The sequence below is a fragment of the Antrostomus carolinensis genome, unplaced genomic scaffold (assembly GCF_000700745.2).
Source record: "Antrostomus carolinensis isolate BGI_N321 unplaced genomic scaffold, ASM70074v2 scaffold41301, whole genome shotgun sequence".
Taxonomy (NCBI): Eukaryota; Metazoa; Chordata; class Aves; order Caprimulgiformes; family Caprimulgidae; genus Antrostomus; species Antrostomus carolinensis.
The window spans coordinates 1-19,196 of record NW_010295671.1 but is presented as its reverse complement, the minus strand read 5'-3'; the positions used below and the strand labels follow the sequence as shown (position 1 = coordinate 19,196).

At 45.4% G+C, this 19,196-nt stretch overlaps 2 protein-coding genes across 2 annotated transcripts in view; one reads left to right on the top strand and one right to left on the bottom strand.

Moving 5' to 3' along the window:
* Positions 1 to 16,007, top strand: part of CIZ1 (CDKN1A interacting zinc finger protein 1) — a gene marked incomplete at its 5' end in the record, with an annotated part of 17,051 nt that extends 1,044 nt beyond the window's left edge. Inside the window, 15 exons of the mRNA XM_029087489.1 lie at positions 777 to 808; positions 1,686 to 1,778; positions 2,747 to 2,882; positions 3,775 to 3,835; positions 6,568 to 6,647; positions 7,018 to 7,097; positions 7,946 to 8,128; positions 8,482 to 8,612; positions 9,029 to 9,113; positions 9,990 to 10,103; positions 10,439 to 10,618; positions 11,271 to 11,340; positions 12,436 to 12,557; positions 15,270 to 15,469; positions 15,565 to 16,007. Of these exons, the coding sequence (XP_028943322.1) occupies positions 777 to 808; positions 1,686 to 1,778; positions 2,747 to 2,882; positions 3,775 to 3,835; positions 6,568 to 6,647; positions 7,018 to 7,097; positions 7,946 to 8,128; positions 8,482 to 8,612; positions 9,029 to 9,113; positions 9,990 to 10,103; positions 10,439 to 10,618; positions 11,271 to 11,340; positions 12,436 to 12,557; positions 15,270 to 15,469; positions 15,565 to 15,607 (1,610 nt within the window). The remainder of the gene's footprint in view (positions 1 to 776; positions 809 to 1,685; positions 1,779 to 2,746; positions 2,883 to 3,774; positions 3,836 to 6,567; positions 6,648 to 7,017; positions 7,098 to 7,945; positions 8,129 to 8,481; positions 8,613 to 9,028; positions 9,114 to 9,989; positions 10,104 to 10,438; positions 10,619 to 11,270; positions 11,341 to 12,435; positions 12,558 to 15,269; positions 15,470 to 15,564) is intronic.
* A 1,199-nt stretch (positions 16,008 to 17,206) lies between these two features.
* Positions 17,207 to 17,400, bottom strand: BBLN (bublin coiled coil protein; the record flags this gene model as incomplete). Its single annotated transcript, XM_010178048.2, has 1 exon — positions 17,207 to 17,400. A coding segment is annotated over one exon (194 nt), but the record flags the coding sequence as incomplete, so codon positions are not given.
* Between the last annotated feature and the right edge of the window lie 1,796 nt (positions 17,401 to 19,196).

Genomic DNA, 19,196 nt, shown 5'->3' with positions numbered 1-19,196 from the left:
AAAAAAGGAAAAGCCACACTCTGAAGACTGGTGTCTATATTTGTGTCAGGAGAAGTCTGACTCCACTTCAGTCAGTCATACTCCTTTCAGACATGGTTGATGTTAGAGCGGGCTGACCTTTTCTCTAAAGCAAAATCTCTTATTGAGAACTTGTATTTAAATAGTATGGTGAGGACCTGAGGCAAATTAGATGTGAGAGCAGGATAAGGTATGTTAATTGACATTCTACACCCACTTTGTTTTAGCGTTAGTCTTCTTCTTTTTACCTCTGCTTGCTGAGCTGAGTTGTGACTTCTCTTTCAGTAATCTACAGCAGCTAGCCACAGGTACCATCTAGTGTGGTTCCAATGTTCAGTGTGGCCCTTCTTAGGGATCTGAATTTTTTTGCTTATTCAGGTTTGGGTTACGAGTAAGAATAGCTGATACTGTAGTTTTTCTGTACCTGGGAAACATCAGAATAAATAATTAATTGACTGTATGTGGCTTCAGCAGTGGGAATAGGAAAAGAGAAATACTTCAAGTTGAAATGGATGTTTGTTTCTTTAATGGTATTAAACTAAGAGCAGGAGATGATTTCTTGCCTTATAGATTTTTTTTTTTAAAGGTATGGCTTTTTACAGCAAGAGATTATTTATGGTAAGTAATAAGACATTAGATTACTTTTGAAGACAGATATAGGGGAGTAATTCCTATTGTGTTGCAGGCTTTCAACAGTGTAGCTTGGTTTTTCAAATTTTGGGTGCCTGTCTCTGAACTTTTCTGGCCTGTTTTGACAGCTGCTAAAAAGCCAGAGTATGCACCAATTCAGGTGAGAGATAGAAAAAATTGCTACATAAGTCCAGGTTCCCAGAATGGTGGACAGCATCTGAAGGTGTAGCTGGGGCATCTGTGCATTTCCATTCCCTCACCTCTGAAATGGGGATAGCAAACGCTGCCTTTGGAAGAAGTTAAGACCTAGTTAATAGTCTGGATGCTGAAAAGAACTTGTTCAGAAAGCAGAGCATTATAATTGGAAATGGGAGGATCTCAAGTGTCAGAGTTTAGGTTGACATGTTGAGCTTGCATGATAACCAGGTGGCAGAGAGGACTGTGGCATCTCTTGTTTGAAAAGTCCAGTGTTGTTTTAAATGAAATGCTGTTACTGGCTTCTGTTAAACAGAATCCATACTATAGTGTGAGCTGCCAGCTGCACAAATGTGGGATGAATTTTTCTTTTTTACAGAGAATTCTGTAAAATGAGACCTTGTTTGTTGCAAACACAAGCACCAGTGTGCTCAGATCGAAGAATTGCTCTAATGATCTTAGCCTGCAGTGACAATTATAATTAAATAGCTTGATGCATAGTAATGGTTGCTATCAAATTCTGTTCTGTGGGTGCTGAAGAGGGTAGGGCATAGAGCACCCATACAGTGCGCACTGAAGTACGGGCTCTTGCACAGAGCAGCCCTTCCCCTCTCTCCATGCTGCTTGTACAGGTGGAAGATTTTCTCTGTCCTTTGCACACTGTTGATATGGTGATATGTTGTGTGTTTGCATTTACAGGGAACTTGCGTGGATTTAACATGACAGCGCCAGCACTGCAGCAGTTTTTCCCTCAGGCTACAAGACATTCCCTCCTGGGGCCACCACCTGTTGGGGTCTCATTAAAGCCCACTCGGATGGGCTTTCCCAACCTTCCCTTCCAGCGGCAGAACCGGACCTATCGCAAGGTGGGCTTGGAGTTTCCAGCTGTTCAGGAGCTCTGTGCTCTGTTTGCATTTGCAGCAGTTGACTGTATTGTAGGTGGAGAACTAAAGAGAAAGGACAGAGCCTTACAATGAAAACTGTATTTGCACCATGCTGCGGAAATGCAGAAATCGGTCCATCCCTAAGGTTTTTGTGGTCCATATTTACATTTATGGTGCAAAGGTTTCTTGTCATTTCTTGCCCAAGAGAGGTAATTCCTCATGGCAGAACTGTTTAAACCTAAGATATAAAAGGAGCCTTTAGAAGTACCAGTTTCAAAGTAGTTACAAGTCCTGGCTGAGTGCTTTGCTCTTCACGGAGTCCAGAGTTCTGCCCCATTAGCCTTCCAGAGCAGTTTGCTCTTCCCAAGTGACTTGCTACTACCATGGACACATCACTCTGCCTCCCTGGGCTGTTTTATCTTTTTTGAGATCAAGATCATATCTATTCATGTGGCTTTTATAAAATTTACTAATTTTTATGTGTAAAAACCTTCCTCGCTTTCCACTATTAAGACCTCTTTCCAATCTTGAAAATGGTTCTTGGATTAATTGACAGGCACTTTTCTCCTCTTATGGTTAGCTTTTGCATATTTGATCCCATTCTGTCAAAGAGACGTGCTGGATAAGGTAGACTTGTACTTTTGGGGTGTCTTTTCTCCAGAGTCAAAAGGAAGGGGGATTATTTGGGACTCCTCTTTTTCCCTGCCAATGCATCTCTTACCAGAGTCCCTCTAAAGTGATCCTACTCTCTTGCAAGCAGCAAGATCTCCTACAGCTGCTACTTAAAGCACTAGAGAAATGTCACAAGCTGTCTGTGGTCTGGAGTTTAAAGTACATTGCTCTGTTTAACTGTGTCAGCTTGCCTGAAGCAAGGCAGTTTGTTGTAAACCATCTATTCCTTTCCTTTACTGTGTGCTGGAATTCCTGTTCCTGCCCCACAGTAAAAGCCTGGGGCTTTGGTCGGTGTGTTGGGTTTGAGGAAAGACCCAGAGCTGGCAGTGACTCTCTGCCCATTGCAGGACTTCCAGAGACTCCCTGACAGGAAGAGGGAGCTGGATCCTGGTTCTTCATCTCAGACACAGGGTGATGAGAAAATGGAAATCCCAGAGGGAGTGCAAGCAGGGTTGGAGCAGCACAACTCCTTGCCATCCACAGGTAGGAGGCAGCCTGTAGTGAAACAAATGCTTCTAGACATCATAATAAACTTCTCTTTGCTATTCTTGCAGCAAAGACTGGAGATGGCTTTAGTTTTAATCAGCTACGTTTCTCTGTAATTGTAAATGCCTAAACTGGCTGTGACAGCCCTCTGCTCTGTGCTTCACATATCCTTTTTTCATGGATGTTTTTGGTTTTCCTAAGCTAGCTCTGTATCTCTTGCATGAAAGCCTCTCTGAAGTCACTTTGAGAGTGAGCCCCATTTAAGATGGGGAAAAAGAATAAAACTGGTTTGAAATTAAAGCTTCCACATTGCTTTACTCATGCTGAACTCAACATCTCATGGAGTCCAACACGTGAACCAGTTGTAATCAGCATGCTAAGGAGAAGATTAATTGAATCAGTACTTGTACTCCAGCTGTCAGAACAGAAACTGCTGGCACTGAATCTCTTACAGTACAGATGTGGGAATGTTATTTCTGACTGAAGAATCTAACAATGCAGGCATATGGTGAAGTTGTGACCTGTGTGTATGCAGTAAGGAAAATTACCTGATTAAATAGCTGCTGTCAGGTCGATTCGCCACCTTGGCTTATATTAATGTTCCTGTGACCTGGGCTCTTGTCAGCTAGGTGTAGGACTAAGACCCACTTAGTAGATATAAACACAGATTTCTTCCTGAACATCACCTCAGACAGTGACATCTGCAATAACACTCAAATCTCTTAAGTCATTGTCTAACCTTGTCACTACAATCCTTAAATTCAGAATAAGCCAGTGTAGTATTATTTGCTCTAACAGAGTTTTACTGGCATTGGCCATTCAGTTAGGGAACATGCTCAAGGTGGCATGGTCTGCTTTGCTAAGGAGATCTCATTTTGTGTTCCTGCAGAGCCAAGAACTCCAGCAGAATCTGTGTTGAACATGGAGCCTGCAGCAAAAAGACTGAAGAGGTATTTATTGAATGGGGTATTGAAATAGTTACTGGGTTTAGAATTACTGTCTGATTTTATTTTCTAATAATTAAGGCTGTACTGGCCTGATGTCTAGCATGTAGGAGGTATTTCAGATGCTCCTGGATAGTTCAGAAAAATCTCATAATGCTTGTTGAGATCCAGGGTGTTGTACGGTGTCTGCTCTATGGGAATGAAAAATAAGAGATGCAGCTTATGTAAATCTGCAACAAAGCAGACTTTGCTCGTGTGTTCTCCTGCCAGGATTCATCTTCTTTTCTATTCTGATATATTTCTCTAATTTTCTTCTCTAAATGTCAAAAAGGGAAGCGAGCAGCCATGTATCAGCAGAGAGGAAAAGCCTTGGAATATGTTAGATTACAGTAGGTGTAGGAGAGGGTAGTTTATTTTGAGGAATGAGAAAGGGAAAGGAATCAGTACTCCCTAGTATCTAAGCCTGTATCCATGAGCACCGAGTTCTGTATCCCTTCTGCAAAGATTGTCCTGCCAGTACCTCTGTCTTTTGGCTAAATACAGACAAAGACGATCCTATTATCCACAAGGGATGCGCAGCATGCAGGCACGCTGGCCATGGCAAGCCTGTCCTGGCTTCCCTGCCTCCCTGGGTGCAGGAAGGAACAGCCAAGGCTGTATTGCCATCTAGTGGGAAGGCACGTCACGGAGCTCCTGGTGCCATCTGCACGGTCCTGTGCCTCTCCCAGAACTGTCACTGTTGGCTGGTGCAGGGGGAGAAGAGGAGGGAGTGAATACAGATTTCTGGAGGCATCGATTTGAGAATTCTCCAACATATGTTGGTGACTATGAGTCAGGACTCCTGGGTCCTCTTATCTTCCCTGTTAACAATTCACCTCATGGTTTTGGACAAGTTTCTTCACCTCTCTGTTTCCCATCTGTAGGTTAGAGATTAATGGCTAGCTGTAGGGAGAATATTCCAGGGTTACTTTGATGTTCAGATATTACCTTGATGTTGTAAAACTTTAAGGAGTGATAAATATTACGTGACCAGGGACCATCGTTGAAGTATGGACTCTGATTATCAAGAAAGTGAATAAATTCAATTAAAGCTAAGTCAAATGCATTTGAGGGTATGCTTTGTTAATCTGTTTGCCAAAGCTAATTTAATTTTAATTACATTAATATTTAGTAGGCTATTAATCAAAGTCCTGTTACATATACTGAAAAAAAATCAAGTCTGAGGAATGACAGATCTCACTGCAGCAAGCCTGCTATTAGGAAAATCCTTAGTAGTTGAGGACTGCCAGATTTGATGCATATATTATGGCTGGTATTTACTTACAATAGATCATTCCTTAGCTTTTTTTTTTTTTAAGGGTTTCTATTTACTTCCAATGAACAGATGATGGATCTCTGAAAAAAAAATAGTTTATTGTTCTCATATTGCCCTTCACAGATGAGAAGGGCATTCCCCGCATCCATATCACAAAGTTTTGGTTCATGCTTCATTGTTCCATTTCCCTTTGGCCAGGAATACCAGCCTCCTTCTTCATTTCAGGTTTTTCCCTCTTCTGCCTTTTCTCCTATGTACCATCTGCATGCCTGGAACAACATCCTCATTCCAGTGCAGAAAGCACTCATCGTCTTCAAATCCTCCTTGAACACCCACTTCTTCTTGCATGGCCTGACAAGTATCCATATAATACCATTTCCTCCTTAGATCATGCTCATGATGGCTTTTGCTCCCTTAGATTGCTCCTTAGATTTGCAACTTAGGCTGCAAACCCTTGCCCTGGAGTGCTGTCACCATCTGTGTGTGGTAGAGTGTTGAGCCTGCTGGCAGCACTTGACAAATAATGTGAATGCCAGCCACTCTTGTTTTCTTCGTGTTTGCACTGCCCAAACCCTGCTGCATATTTATAGCCATGTAACCCAGTTACATTATCACTTATCAGTCTGATAAATTATGCGGTGCCTCTGTGTTTGGATCACTGGATGCAGTACCTGCACAGTCTGTGTTCCTGCTCGTGTGGGACCTGCTGCTCCCTGGTGGCAGAAGGACACCAGTGGGTGGGATATCGAGCTGGCCTGAGAGAGAAGACATTCAAGCTGTGGTGGAAAGTGTGTTAGCCCTGATGGAAAAATGGGGGATGGAGAAAGACATTGTAAAGTACGCTTTGTGCCCTCTGCAAATCAACAGTTCATTCTCAGCAGACCCCTCAGGATCTTTTTTTTCTCCTTAGCAGATCACCAGTACCAAATAAACCAAAGTAAAGTCTTTTTGATTTGTGTCTTGTACAGCTCTGCTTCCCCCACAAGCAGAACTGTAGAGACTCTGGAATGAAACACGACTGATACACAAATAGAGCAGACGGTTATGATGAAATCCCTGTAAGACAGCACTGAGGACCTGTTCAGTTCTGACAGGTCTCTGTGTGTTCCCTCGTGCACAGAGCAGCCTGGAGTACTGTCCAGGTATTGCAGTTTCCCTGCAGGTCACCAATCAAGACTGGAGTCTTTTTTTAGACTAGAGCTTTTATTAAGAATATTTCCTATATGAACTTATTTCCCTGCAGACCTCTTGCAGGAGAGGGCAGTGATCCAAAAAATCAGTTGTAACCTTCTTGTCCAGTTATTGATTTGGAGGTTTCATGGAGAGTGTGGTAGCTTAGACCCCAGCCTGTGCCTTGATGTGTCTTCTGAATCTCTTACTCTGTAACATAGCAAATAAAGTTATTTTCTTGATCTCCTTGAAGTGCAACCGGGGAGTCTGCATTAGAGGATGCAACAGACAGCAGGGAAGCAGGGGAGTCAAGCACCCACGTCCAAGCTGATGGTGAGTTGCTGGGCACTGTGATTTGCACTTTTAGGGCACTCCTTGTTGGAACTGCACCTGTAGGTCAGCATCTGTAGATCCTATGGGTCTCATCAGGAATATCCTTACTCCAGTCATACGGAATGGGGAAAGGAGGAGAAAATCTAGGAACCAAATCCAAACATAATCCCCTAAAAGCTGCTGCTATGGCCTACCAGATGGAAATGATGGGAAATTTCCCTCTTTAGTAAGGATTTCTTTGGAGAAAGGTTTGTGAACTGGGCTTATGGCAAACAGCACTATGAGGAAAGCTCCCTGACTTCATTCACCTGCTGCTTTGTTTTTTCTGTTATTTTGATTTAATGCAGCTAAAAGGACTCTCTCTTCCTAGGTACAGACAATGTAAAGGAATACACAGCTGAAGATCTCTCTAAAGAGAGGAAATTCTCTGAGGAACCAAAGGCTCCTGAGGTGAGTAGACACTGTTTTATGCAGACTAGGGTGGTGCAGAACATCCAGCCTCCCCCTCCATCCCAGAGAAACCCGTTGCTACTGGGAACCAGATGGCACCCACGTCTGGAGCTCTGTCTCCTGCTGTAAGCTGTTGTCCCTGGCAATAAGGCATAATATATCTGCAATTAGTGCACAGTCTGCTCTGACTTGCTGCTTTTGTACCTCTGCTAGCCTGTACCTTACCTACTGCTGGCTGTTTGTGGATGCTGGAGTTCATTAAGATTTCAGTATTCATCTAGAAAGATGGAAAATTGAATTGAAAGAGCCACTGAAAAATATATGTATTGATAGCCATGGGTAAAGACATCTTTTATGTTGCTGAAGAGCAGATGTAAAATCTGTAAGCAGCCAAAGATTTAACCCATGGTATGAATCAGACTTGATAGTCTTCCATAACTGGAGACATTTGTGGATGTGATTGAATGTATCATCCTGCTTCAGTTCCATCAGGTGTGGTGCTGAGTTGCCTTTAGTTCTGCAGTGGAGAAATGTGAGCTGATTGTGTCCCTTACCAACACAGTGTTTGTTGCTTTAGTCTCCAGAGACTGGATCACACAGTGTCTACAGAGGCTGTGGAGACAACCATCTGTACTAATGGGCCTGGTGCTATGACACAGGGATTACTGATTTAGCAGTGTTGGGAGGAGGAGTGTGTATGAGAGTCTTTCTGATCAGCCTCCTGTGGATTTAAACTAAATTCATTTTTTTGAGGGGTAGAGAGCTTAGGTCACATACAAAAAGCAAGTGTAATTTTTAGTGTCTTCTACTGTGACATTAGACTTAACCTTGACTCCTTCTGTTGGCAGGTGTTGAGCTCTGGAGGTTCACTAAAAGTGACTATCCAGCAGAGCAGTGAAAGCAGAGCTATCAGTACCACAGCTCTGAAACCAGGGCACTGGACCTGCGAGGTGGGCACAGCGGACCCCAGCCCCGAGTCAGTCCTTAAATTCTACTGTTATATCTGCAAAACCAACTGCTGCAGTCAGCAGGTAAAATCCAGAGGGCTGACTGGGATATGGGTAGTCAAGAGAAGTGAATTGGATGGCCAACTGCCATGGGGAGGTGCAGCAGGAGACTTGTTAGCAAGGGCTCATGCCTCAGGAACAAGGAACGTAAAAAAATGATGGCAAGCATGCAGATTAAAAAAAGCCTCTCCCGAGGAGCTGGCAAGCAACCTGCTAGAGAGTGAATGTGGGTGGATCTGCAGGCAGCCATGCTCTTAAGCTTTTATACCATTTCATTGTTAAACAGCAGTCAAGAGAATGGAAAGCATAGCTCTTACCTATTATTTTTGGTATTTTTAATATATTTAAATGGATTTTTCTCTTAACCTCTCTCTCAGAATTTCCAATCCCACATGGCTGGAATTCAGCACCAGCAGCGACTTGGGGAGATTCAGCACATGAGCAATGTTTGTTTTGTTTCACTGCTGCCCATGGTGAAGGAGCAGAAGGTTCTGGCAGAGAAAGATGGGTAAGTGTTGGTCTGTGCTAGAAAACACAATCTGAATGTGGACCTACATGGGTTCTAAAATTCCTCACTGCACCCGAGTGCCCCTGTGTTCTAGGTGAGGTACAAAATCCCTCTGGTTTCAGGGGCCTTAATCTCCTTCAGGAAACTTACTTTCTGCTGAAGGATACCAGTGTTCACTTGGACCTGCTGTGTAGTTTTTAATACAGTAGCTCAACTTGGAGACTTGTTTTAACTCGTGCCTTTCTGTCAGGATGAGCTAAAGCAAGCTGTATCAGTGTCTGGGAAGGGAAGAGAAATCTGAGCCTGTAAAGACAGGAATGCTGGGGAAAACAATGCCAAGAACAGATTGCAAACTGCAGTATTCCATGGAGAATGTAAAAAGGTGTGACTTACAGATATATCTGCTCTCACTTCAGAGAGACCCAGCAGCGATGGTGTAACACTTGTCAGATACACTTCACAGGGGATCTAATCAAACATCGCAGGACCCAAGAACACAAGGTAACAACCATAGCATGGATTTCATCTTCACACTGACCTTTCTTGGGGATTGAGTGGAAGTGTCTAGCATCTCCTGCTCCCCAAGCAGCAAAGGAAAAGTGATTGGAGAGATGCGCATAAAGTTCTGCCAGTAACATCCTCACTGTCTAAGGCCACTGCCGTGCTGCCTCCTGCCTCTGAACGCTGTCACTGATTGAACTTCAGTTGTCTTGCTATGTCAGTATGGCCTGAAGCGCCTCTAATTTATAATTCTTGACTTTTCTCAATAAATATGGCCTATCATACTCACCTACTATCATACTCACCTACTATCATACTCACCTACTATCATACTCACCTACTATCATACTCACCTACTATCATACTCACCTACTATCATACTCACCTACTATCATACTCACCTACTATCATACTCACCTACTAACTATCATACTCACTATCATACTCACCTACTATCATACTCACCTACTATCATACTCACCTACTATCATACTCACCTACTATCATACTCACCTACTATCATACTCACCTACTATCATACTCACCTACTATCATGCTCACCTAATCAATTGAATGGAGGAATTGGTGGGCAGCCTGTAAATTTTCAAGCTAAAATTTGGGCAGGCCATCATACTCACTGGCTCCTAGGGGAGGAGTGCCAGAACACCTTTTATAAGCCACATTGTTTTGCTCTGCATGTTTTCTGTCTTTTTGGCAGATACGAGCTAGGGAGTCCTTTCTGCTGAGAACAAGACTGTCTTTTTGTGGTCTCTCTGTTTTAGATGCAGGGCTGTGGCTTTGTTTCACTCAAGATTTATCTGCATTTCTCCAAAGTGGTTCCTGTTGTGACTTAACGAATCGTCCCTCTTTCCTTAGCTGGCGAAACGTTCACTTCGTCCTTTCTGCACTGTCTGCAGCCGCCACTTCAAGACCCCTCGCAAGTTTGTGGAGCATATGAAGTCCCCTGAGCACAAACAGAAAGCCAAAGAGGTAATTACTGCCTGAGTGGAGAGCTGCACAGGACTGGAAGCAGCTATACTGTGGAGCAGGTTAACTCTCTGCTTCCCTGACTATTGCTGGGATGAAAGGGAGATGGGCAGTTCTTCCAGCCCTGTTATAATTTTCGTCTTTGGCTGGACTTCACTTGTTAGAGCTTAAAGAAATGGAGTGAAAAAAGGGACAAGGAGTTAGATGTGTCTAGAAGTGAGGTAGCTTTGTTCCTCTCTTGCAGTCCTATCAAATGCAGTCTGTTCAGAGTCTGGGGTCTTCCCTGGTTAAATGGAGAGTGCAAAGCTGATCTGATCTTTCTGTTCTGTACTTGACAGGTGAGGCTAGGAGAGAAGGACTTGGGCAGCCCAGAAGATTCAGAGGAGTTGATCACAGTGGATGCTGTTGGCTGTTTTGAAGATGATGATGATGAAGAGGAGGAGGAGGAGGGGGGAGCTGGTGAGGAGGAAGACCTCGATGTGGTTCTCATCGAGAATGAGGATTCTGCTGCCAAGCAGGTATGCCATGCAAAGGGAGAAGGAATTATCTACGTGGGAGTCTGCTGTGGGATCCTGTGGCTCAGTTGGTCTTGGCTGGAAGAGCTCAGGGTTTCAAGAGTCCAGTCAACTTTGCACTCTGTTGCAGAATGGTGAGGGCTCTGGAATTCTTCCAGAGCACAGGACGATGTAAAAGAGAATCAGGCAGTAGGTGTGGGATGCGGGAAGTGTTTTTGCTGTGCTGTACAGCTCCTACTGCTGTCTTCAAACATTACCTTGTTGTTGAGGAGCATAAGCAACGTTTTTTCAAGGGAAAGGATTTCTGACAAAGACACTGACATAGTCTCTTTGAATAACCTAGCAGCAGCTTGGTCTCATAGCAAACGTGCGTTGAGGCTTTTCTTGATAAATACTTTCCCAGTAGAGAGCAGTTACCAGGTAGGAGGTACATGGCTAAGCTGCTTCAGGCTTGGAGGGCATTTTAAGCCTTGTAATGAAGTAATGAACTTGCTGACACTGGTTTTTGTGTCTGGTCCTAACCAGATGCTGTGCAACTCCATCTCTGGTATGTGAGTCCTCTGTTTTGCTCCCAAGCTTAACCAGAAAAATGTTAAGAGCCCAGGAAGGGAATTGCCATAGCTACAGTAGGCACTAATGTTCTTTTGGTTTCCAGACTGGGCTGAAGGAAGTGTCATTGGAGGATTACGAAGGAAGGGAGAAGTATTGTCCAGACACAGCCTATGGTAAGCGAGCAGAGTTAAGCACAAAGGCCCACCGAGCCTTCTTTGGCCACATGCTGTATCTGTAAGAGAGGATGGTCTCTACCTACTGCTGTAATGACTTCTTGGGCCGTAGTACTCAGCATCTGCATCGGACTGCTGCAGGTCACTCCTGCCTGGGGAAAGGGCCAAACGTTGCTTTATTACTGTGTGATAAAACATAAGGATGTGATTGATGTTTGTCAGCTGCCTTTTGCTTTGAAGAAGAAATGATGAGAGCCAGATACCTTACTAAGGTAGGAAATGGAACGACTAGGGCAGGAGCACTGAAGGGAGTAGTTAGCAAATGAGGGATGCTCTAGAAAGATGGAGCTGAAAGCATGTTGATTAGAATGCTTTCCAACAGAGCTGCAGCTTCTGTAGAGGTACTGAGCAGTACTGACAGTATCAGACTCTGTGCCAGAGCCCAAACTGTGCATGTTTTCTCTGCTTCAGAACCCCCACGCTTTACCTAGCAGTTACTCAGACACATTGCTGGACTGGTGGGCAGTGTTGCCTCCAGATGGCTGACTCTGGTCCCCACCCTGTAAGCACTTCTGACTTCAGACCTCTAACAGCCACTGGTGTTGTGAGGAGGGCAACTCTGCAGAGGCTGTTTTGTGCCCAAGGAGAGCTCTGTTTACACCAATCTTCCATATCGCTGTAACCTTCCACTCTCGTGTGGCAGATGGAATAATGATTCATGCTGTGAATGTTCTCTGCGTGTTCCTCTTGCGCGCCTGCTGTCTTCTGCTTGGTTTGATCCCGTTACATTAGATCACATGTTCTCTGTAGTTTTCCATTGTATTCTTTTTTCCTTCCTCCCGCCCTTAATGCTCTGTGTAGTTTCTTTGCTCTGGCAGCCAGATTTCTCTCTGAATATCAACCACACAGCCATTCCATGGTAAGATGAGATATTCAGCAAGTCATCTTGCAAATCCCTGATTAACAGAAGCAAAGCTTTCTACTTTTCTTTTTCTCCCTCCCCTTCCCTCCCTTTCCCTTCCCTTTTAACATGCTTTCATTATTTGAGTTCCATTCAATGTGATCTGTGATTTCCCTTCCCCTCCCGTTTCGCAGGCCTGGATTTTCTGGTCCCCGTCGCAGGTTACCTCTGCAGGCTGTGTCACAAATTCTACCATAGCGACTCTGCTGCCCGGCTCGCACACTGCAAGTCCCTGATGCATTTTGAGAACTTTCAGGTTAGACCCTTTGGCGATTGCATGGCCTGGCATTTGTTACCCCCGTGCGTGTCTCTTCAGCGAATCCACCACGTTAGCTGTCTTGTCTTCAGTTCATTTCCATCATCCTTGGTGTCCATTGTGCCATAGCTTTCTCCTGGTGTGCTCTGTGTTTGTCTCCCATCACCCCTCTGGATCTAAAACCAGTCCAGTCCTGCTTCCCAGCTACTGCTGCTGTCATCTTGTTGCCTGTTTCTGGCTGGAAATCTTCCTCAGAGTGTTTGCTCTGTTTGCTGAACCTGTGGAGTCTGTCGTTCAGTCTAGGCCTCTTCTGTTAGATTACAGGTTGGTCAAGATGGGGGAAGAACAAGAGACAGAGGCTGTTCCTTGTAAAGACAGCTGGTACCTACACATCTTTCCATGCGATAACTGGAGTAGCAGCTCCTTTAGCCAAAATTGTGTGTGTGATTCATCTGTGAAGGGGCCTGGTAAAATCAGATATTCACCCTAGAAATCTGGAACTTTAACTTTACAGACTCTTTATGTGATGGAAGCTACAAGCTGGTGAGATTCCGTTTGGTCCCCAGGGTCAGCCTGCAACAGGAATTCAGTCTGTCTGTCTGTCTGCTGCCCTTTCCTACAAACTCCTTAGCACAAAGCTCTGCCAACCGATGCTGTTCCTTTGCTTTACTCAAAAGCCGTATTGCCCTTTGCTGCTTTCATATATAGAAGCTTTTCCTACTGGGCTGGCCTGGAATCTGCCTCCATCATTCTGTCCTTGTTGACTCGCCAGGGCGTGAAGGACCTGGATTAGTACCTTGTAGTGGGTATGCAGGGCTTGCATTGTCTCTGTCCTCTCCTGTGACCACTGCCTGGGCCCTGCCTGTGCAGGAGAGCGGTATTCCCCGACCCTGGCAAGGAGGGAGGCTCCCACACTGACTTTGTCCTCTGCCTGCACCCAGATCCTGCTCCAACAAAAACCATTGTGCTTCCCTACCACATATGTATCCAGCTTTTGTTAGTGTTTAAGGACAAAGTGATTTCCTGCTCGTTTTCAGACAGGTTGACTATTCCTTGTCAACTGTCACTGCCTCCAGCAAGGGCTGGGTACTGCCAGTATTTAGGAGCAGTGGATTTGGAATGGCAAGTAGCAGAAGACCACAGCTGTTCCTTCAGGATGGCTCATCCTTTCCCTCTCCCACACCTAGTCATTTCAGGAATTAAGGAATCAGCCTTGCAGTTTTCCTGGCTTATTTTATATCAGCTTAGAGTGAAACTGCAGCAGCAGTGTGTATGCCTCCCTTTTGGCCCACTTAGAGATGAAATCAGACGCTCTTTCAAATGGATGCCAGAGTGACCTGGAGGGATTTATTTATGACAAAAGTCCAACCTTAAATACCTGCAGGCAGAAAACTATTACTTTTGGCTCCCTAGGTGCCTTGAGGTTGTCACAGTCCAAGTTTAATCATTGTCAGTTTCTGGAGTACTTTGTTATCAGAGTAGCTCAGCAGAGGGTTTCAAAGCAGAGAATTGCCTGCTAGTAAGGCAGTTCACAGCATCCCTCTGAAAACAAATTGGCATGCTTGCACCTGGGTTAGTTTGTGTGCAACATTATGACTCCAGCTGATCTAGTTCCAGTGTGTTATGATATTGTGCATATCATATCTGCATCCTCTATTTGAGGACAGGGAAAGAACAAGACTGTGGTGATAAACTGAATTACAATGCAAAGCTGCCCATCTGCTGTGCTGTAATTCCACACTGCAGATTACAGTAGCGCTGCTTAAGGCCACGGTGAAAGGCAATGAGCTCAAAATAGTTTCCTTAAATTGTAAGGTCCAGTGCTCATGCCAGTTCCAGGGATCCTTTAGCAGAAAGCTGAAGGTGAGATGATTGTGGAGGGAAATGCTATGGAAAAGAAGGAGCTTTGTTTTGTTCCTTTAGCTCATGCTCTGTCTGGGTCTTGCAGACCAGATTCCTACTGCATATTAGACAGATGTACAGAGTTGCTGTTTTTCTGAAATCCAGTCTTAAAATGGCTAGTAGCCATTTGAATCTCTTTACAGACCTCTACTGGTTCATCATAATAGCGAGTGCAAATGAGTCATTTTATTGATGATATCATTACCTTTATTCTGTGGAGAACCTCAGTACCTTGTAACAGGAAGATATTCTTGATATCTTAGTGTTCCTGTTAACAGTTTCACCAGCTGCACAGATTGTATCAGTGGTGTGAAAAATCTTAAGCTTTCAACTTAAGTCTTGCTTTAGCTGATAAACATTAAATCACATCTCTGTAGCTGAGGGCAGTTGGTAGCCCCATGTATCCAGGGCATATGTCCAGAGTTACGTCCTGGCAGTAGCTGAAGCAAGAGCTGTCACTTGCACTGTTACATCTACAAAGTCCTGAGTCTGACTGAGATTAACAGTTGCCAAAACATGATTTTTGTCTCAGGAGCCACAGGTCTGCCATGCACTTGCTCAGCATTAAGTAATGCGAGAAGGACTTCAATTTTTAATATCGCCACTTTTCCTCACAGGAGCTGACCCTTCTCTGCTTGAAAGCCTCAGCAGCCAGGCCAGGAGAGCTGCTGAGACAAGTCGAGTCCCTGCAGATTCTAGCTGCCACTCATCACTGTTTTTGTACAGGTTTTCCTGGACCAGCTGCTACTTGCTGCAGTGACAGTAGCTGAGCTGGACTTGTCTCTCACGTTGGTTTGTTTGTATTTGCAGAGATACAAGGCAGCGAGGCATCGCGCCGCAGCTGCCTACCCCGAAGCTCCTTTGCATTCCCAGGGCTCCAGCTCCCAATTGCTGGATGATCCAAAACACCCTCCTGCTACAACAGCAGATACCAGCAAGAAGCTGAATGATGATCATGGGAGAGACAAGGAGGGTACAGAGCTGTCAGCCCTGCAAGACCAAGCTTCAAGGTCTCCAGAGGGTAAGGGTGAGCTGGCCACCTCTGTAGTAGAGGACAAGAGCCTAGCCAGTGTGACTGACGATGTATGTGGAATCATGGTTGTAGAAGAAGAAAATCTACAGGAAGAGAGCAAATCCACTACCACTAGTGCCGATTGCCCACTCCCCGAGGAGAATCGCACCGTAGGGGAGTTGCTGGGACACGCTCTGTCTAAGGAGGAGGAAGCCAATGCAGCCAGACAAAGGGAAGGCACAGACAACTGCCAGGATCCAGGGAATGGAGGAGGTTTAGGACAGAATGAGGCAGACAACACAGGCCAGGAGGCAGTGGCAGAGCCTTCCTCCCTAGCCAAAGGTGAGACAGCCAGTCTTACCTCTGCTGGGTCCAGACGCTCTACTAGGCGCAAACCCAGATAGAGTGGCCTTAAAGGGAGAGCCCTTTACATATGAAATTTGCTGGAAATGTTTATTTTCGGAGTCTTTTAATAGAGCAAAAACCTTCAACTTTACTGCTGTTTTTATTTTAAGAATAAAATGAGCCTGGCTTTAGCGTGTCTAATACAGGATGGTGTTGGTTATTACTTGTACAGTAAGACTGAGGCTTGGATTGTTGAACCTGAAAGAAGATGGTAATATGATTTCTATAGGGGACAAAGTTCAAGAAGTAGATGGATGCAGACTTATTTTTGACTAAGAATTCTTTGTAGTTCCTCTTGTTTCCTGTCCAGGCAGAGGAAAAGTTTCTCTTGTGAGACTGTGTGTCCAATTCTGCTCCTTAGAACAGTTTCCTTTCAAAGATGCACACTCTTGGGACAAGCAGTGTCCTAAGCTAGGCAACAGTGTGCACCTTGGTTCTTTGTTAATACTACAAGGCTTAATTTGGTCTGTTCTCATAGTGGAGACTCTCAGGAACAAATTTTGTTTCAAACTGATTTTAATAAAACAGATTTATTATAAATAACTTCTTTAACTTTCCAAAAAACTCCTTTAACTCTACAGAAGTAGAACAGTAGACTGGCTGGTTGCTCTGTATAGCTCAGGCTGTGGTGGGGGCTAACCAGGCTGCTCTGCCTTTCTCTCTAAAGCCTGAGTCCTTAATGGCAGCTTAAGGAGTTAGGCAGCTTCCAACTATAACAGTCAAAAGCATCACCCTGGTAGCTTGTCTTGGAAGGCGACAGAAGAGTCCAATGATCTGGGACTATCTGCCAATTATTTATTACACCACAGTTAATGTGAATAATGGGGAAGGTGTAGTTTCAAGGCAGGAGGTGGCCTAGGGCACCATCTCTCAAAGTCTGTCACCAGAGTTACACTTGGGGGCAAACCTGGAGTCAGGACAGCCCCTGCCTGCTGTGCTTTCTGAGGGAAGAGTCTGGAGCCATAACACTCCTTGCTTGGATTTAACAGTACAAAACAGCAGAGATTATTTTTCCTCTTTGCGTTGAGGGCCTGCTTGCAAACAACCTGTGTGGCATCAGGCTTCCTACAGCCAGCTTTAACCAAGTGTCAGTGCCAGGCTCATGTTGGGGAGTGAAAAAAAAACCCCAACTCCCCTACATCTACCTGTGTGCCTCGGCACCTGTCACACAGCTAAAGAAAAACAGAACGTGGAGGTGAATGGCAGGACACAGTCACAGGAAGGAACAAGTAACAGGCACCAGGTACCTCTCCTATTCACGTTTTACGTTAAATCGGTGACCAGTAAATGTCCCCTTAGCAACACCAACTGAGAGTCTGTGGCCAGCACACTAGACGGGAGGCTGTGATCCCTGCACATCGGTTTCCATGTTCTGCTGCTCACTCTGCTGCTGGAACTCCAGGCGGGTCTGGCGGTTGGACTCCAGCAGTTCTTTCAAGCAGGCGTGTAGATAATCGTTCTTCTCCTCCAGGTGATCCAAGCAGGAGTTGATCTGGTCCAGCATGGAGTTTATTGCTGCGTATTCTAAAAGGAAGGGAAATGAGAGACTGAACAATGTAAGTATATTGTCACTGCAGTCAGTGAAGGCAGCAAGAGCTCTTGCAAAACACACCCACAACATTTTGGCTGTGCCTTATCTGCCACTGGATGTGTGAAGTAAAATGGAACTGAATCCTGCATGTGTTGTGTTCACTGATCAAACAAGACCAACGGGAAGCTGGAGGACTGGTAACAAGACCTAAGGCAGGGTACCTGTGGGCAGTCCAAACCCGTTCTGTGCCCATCTGACAGCCTTTGATCTCATAGGTAAATAGCTGAGCACAGGCTGAGCGCTATCGCGCAGCGATCTGCACTGCAACGTACCAAATACACCCCAAGGACAAGTTAGCCTTTTTAGCTGCCTTGGGGATCATCTTTCCTGATGAGGGTGCAGGCATTCTGGCAGCGTGCTGAAGTGTTTACTACATTCTGTGAATTATTTGTGTAAGGCTCCAGGCTGGGATGTGCTTCACAACAGCCTGGCTGGGGTCAGGCTGCCAAAACAGCCCAGCCGTGGCTGTGGCAGGAGCAGGGACGAGCCCAAAGGTGCTGGTAGCGGCACCATTATTTCCAAAGGGAGGTGAGCGTGGGGCACCAAAGATTTTCACGCACCGTTAAGGCTTTGGGTACTTCAGATTAAAACCAAACTAATGTGAGATGATCCCGTTGGTTCCCTAGGTCCAGTTTCTTACAGCATTAGTTTCAAGTCAGAAGTATGAGCCTCAGCACAATGGCATTTCACAGTGGCACACTGTTAATCACATGAAGATAGCTGTGCTACTGTGATGAAATACTTCCTTTTGGACTGCTCCAAGCCATATTCACACAATCCTAAAGAATAACCAAAAAAATCAAACTGAAAAATCAGACAAGATAAACCTCTGCTGCCAGGTTACTCGGGAACCCCAGGGGGTTACAGGGGACCCCAGGCAGAGCTGGTCCCACGTTACTGAAGCTGCCCAGGCCGAGCGAGCGCAGGGAAGCAGGCATCGAGCTGTGACCCACGGGCTGATGTTTGTGAGGATCATGGGCTGTGGGACAGGGAAAGATGCTGCGTGGGTGGGACAAGCCCACACCTCACTGGCCGGGGCTGGCTCCTCCTGAGGGACGCAGTGCCTGGCTGGAGCGCTGCTCTGAGCCCACGGAGAACACGCAGAAAGTGAGGAGGATGAGGGTCGAGCTGTGCTGAAATCCCCCAGCCTCACAAGCTCAGCTTTGCCCCTCCTGGCTGCTCACAAAGCCCTGGCTAATTCCAGGCAGAACAACTTCATGCAGAGACTTGCTGTCGATCAGATTTAGCGACTTTCTCTGTGTCTCAACTCCCCAAAACATTCTGCAACGTGAATCACTGTGATGATGGAAAGCAGTGAACGCTCTCGGGGTATTTCAGGGCAGAAATGATCCACTGCAGGAGGATCCCAGCCGCAGCTACGACATTTACCTGTGCAGGTCACAGCTCAAAACTGGTGTTTTGGGAAACAGCACAACCGAACTCCTCACTGTTTTCAAAAGAACAGTAGCAAAGTGAAATCTGAAAGATTTCCAGTTTTAAGAGGGACCCACACACACGCATGACAGCTCTGCCATTGCTCTGCTTCCTCCATGGGCTTTTTCTAACGGGACAGGACGGTATCAGAACTGTCACACCCAGGCACTGCAGAAATGCCCCAAAGTGGAACTGACCAAGCTAATTGCATTAAATTCACTTTTTCCACCCATAACTCCTTCTCCCAGACCTGCCCGTGTGACTTGTCCTGCGGTTTCACACTCTGAGCGTCCTC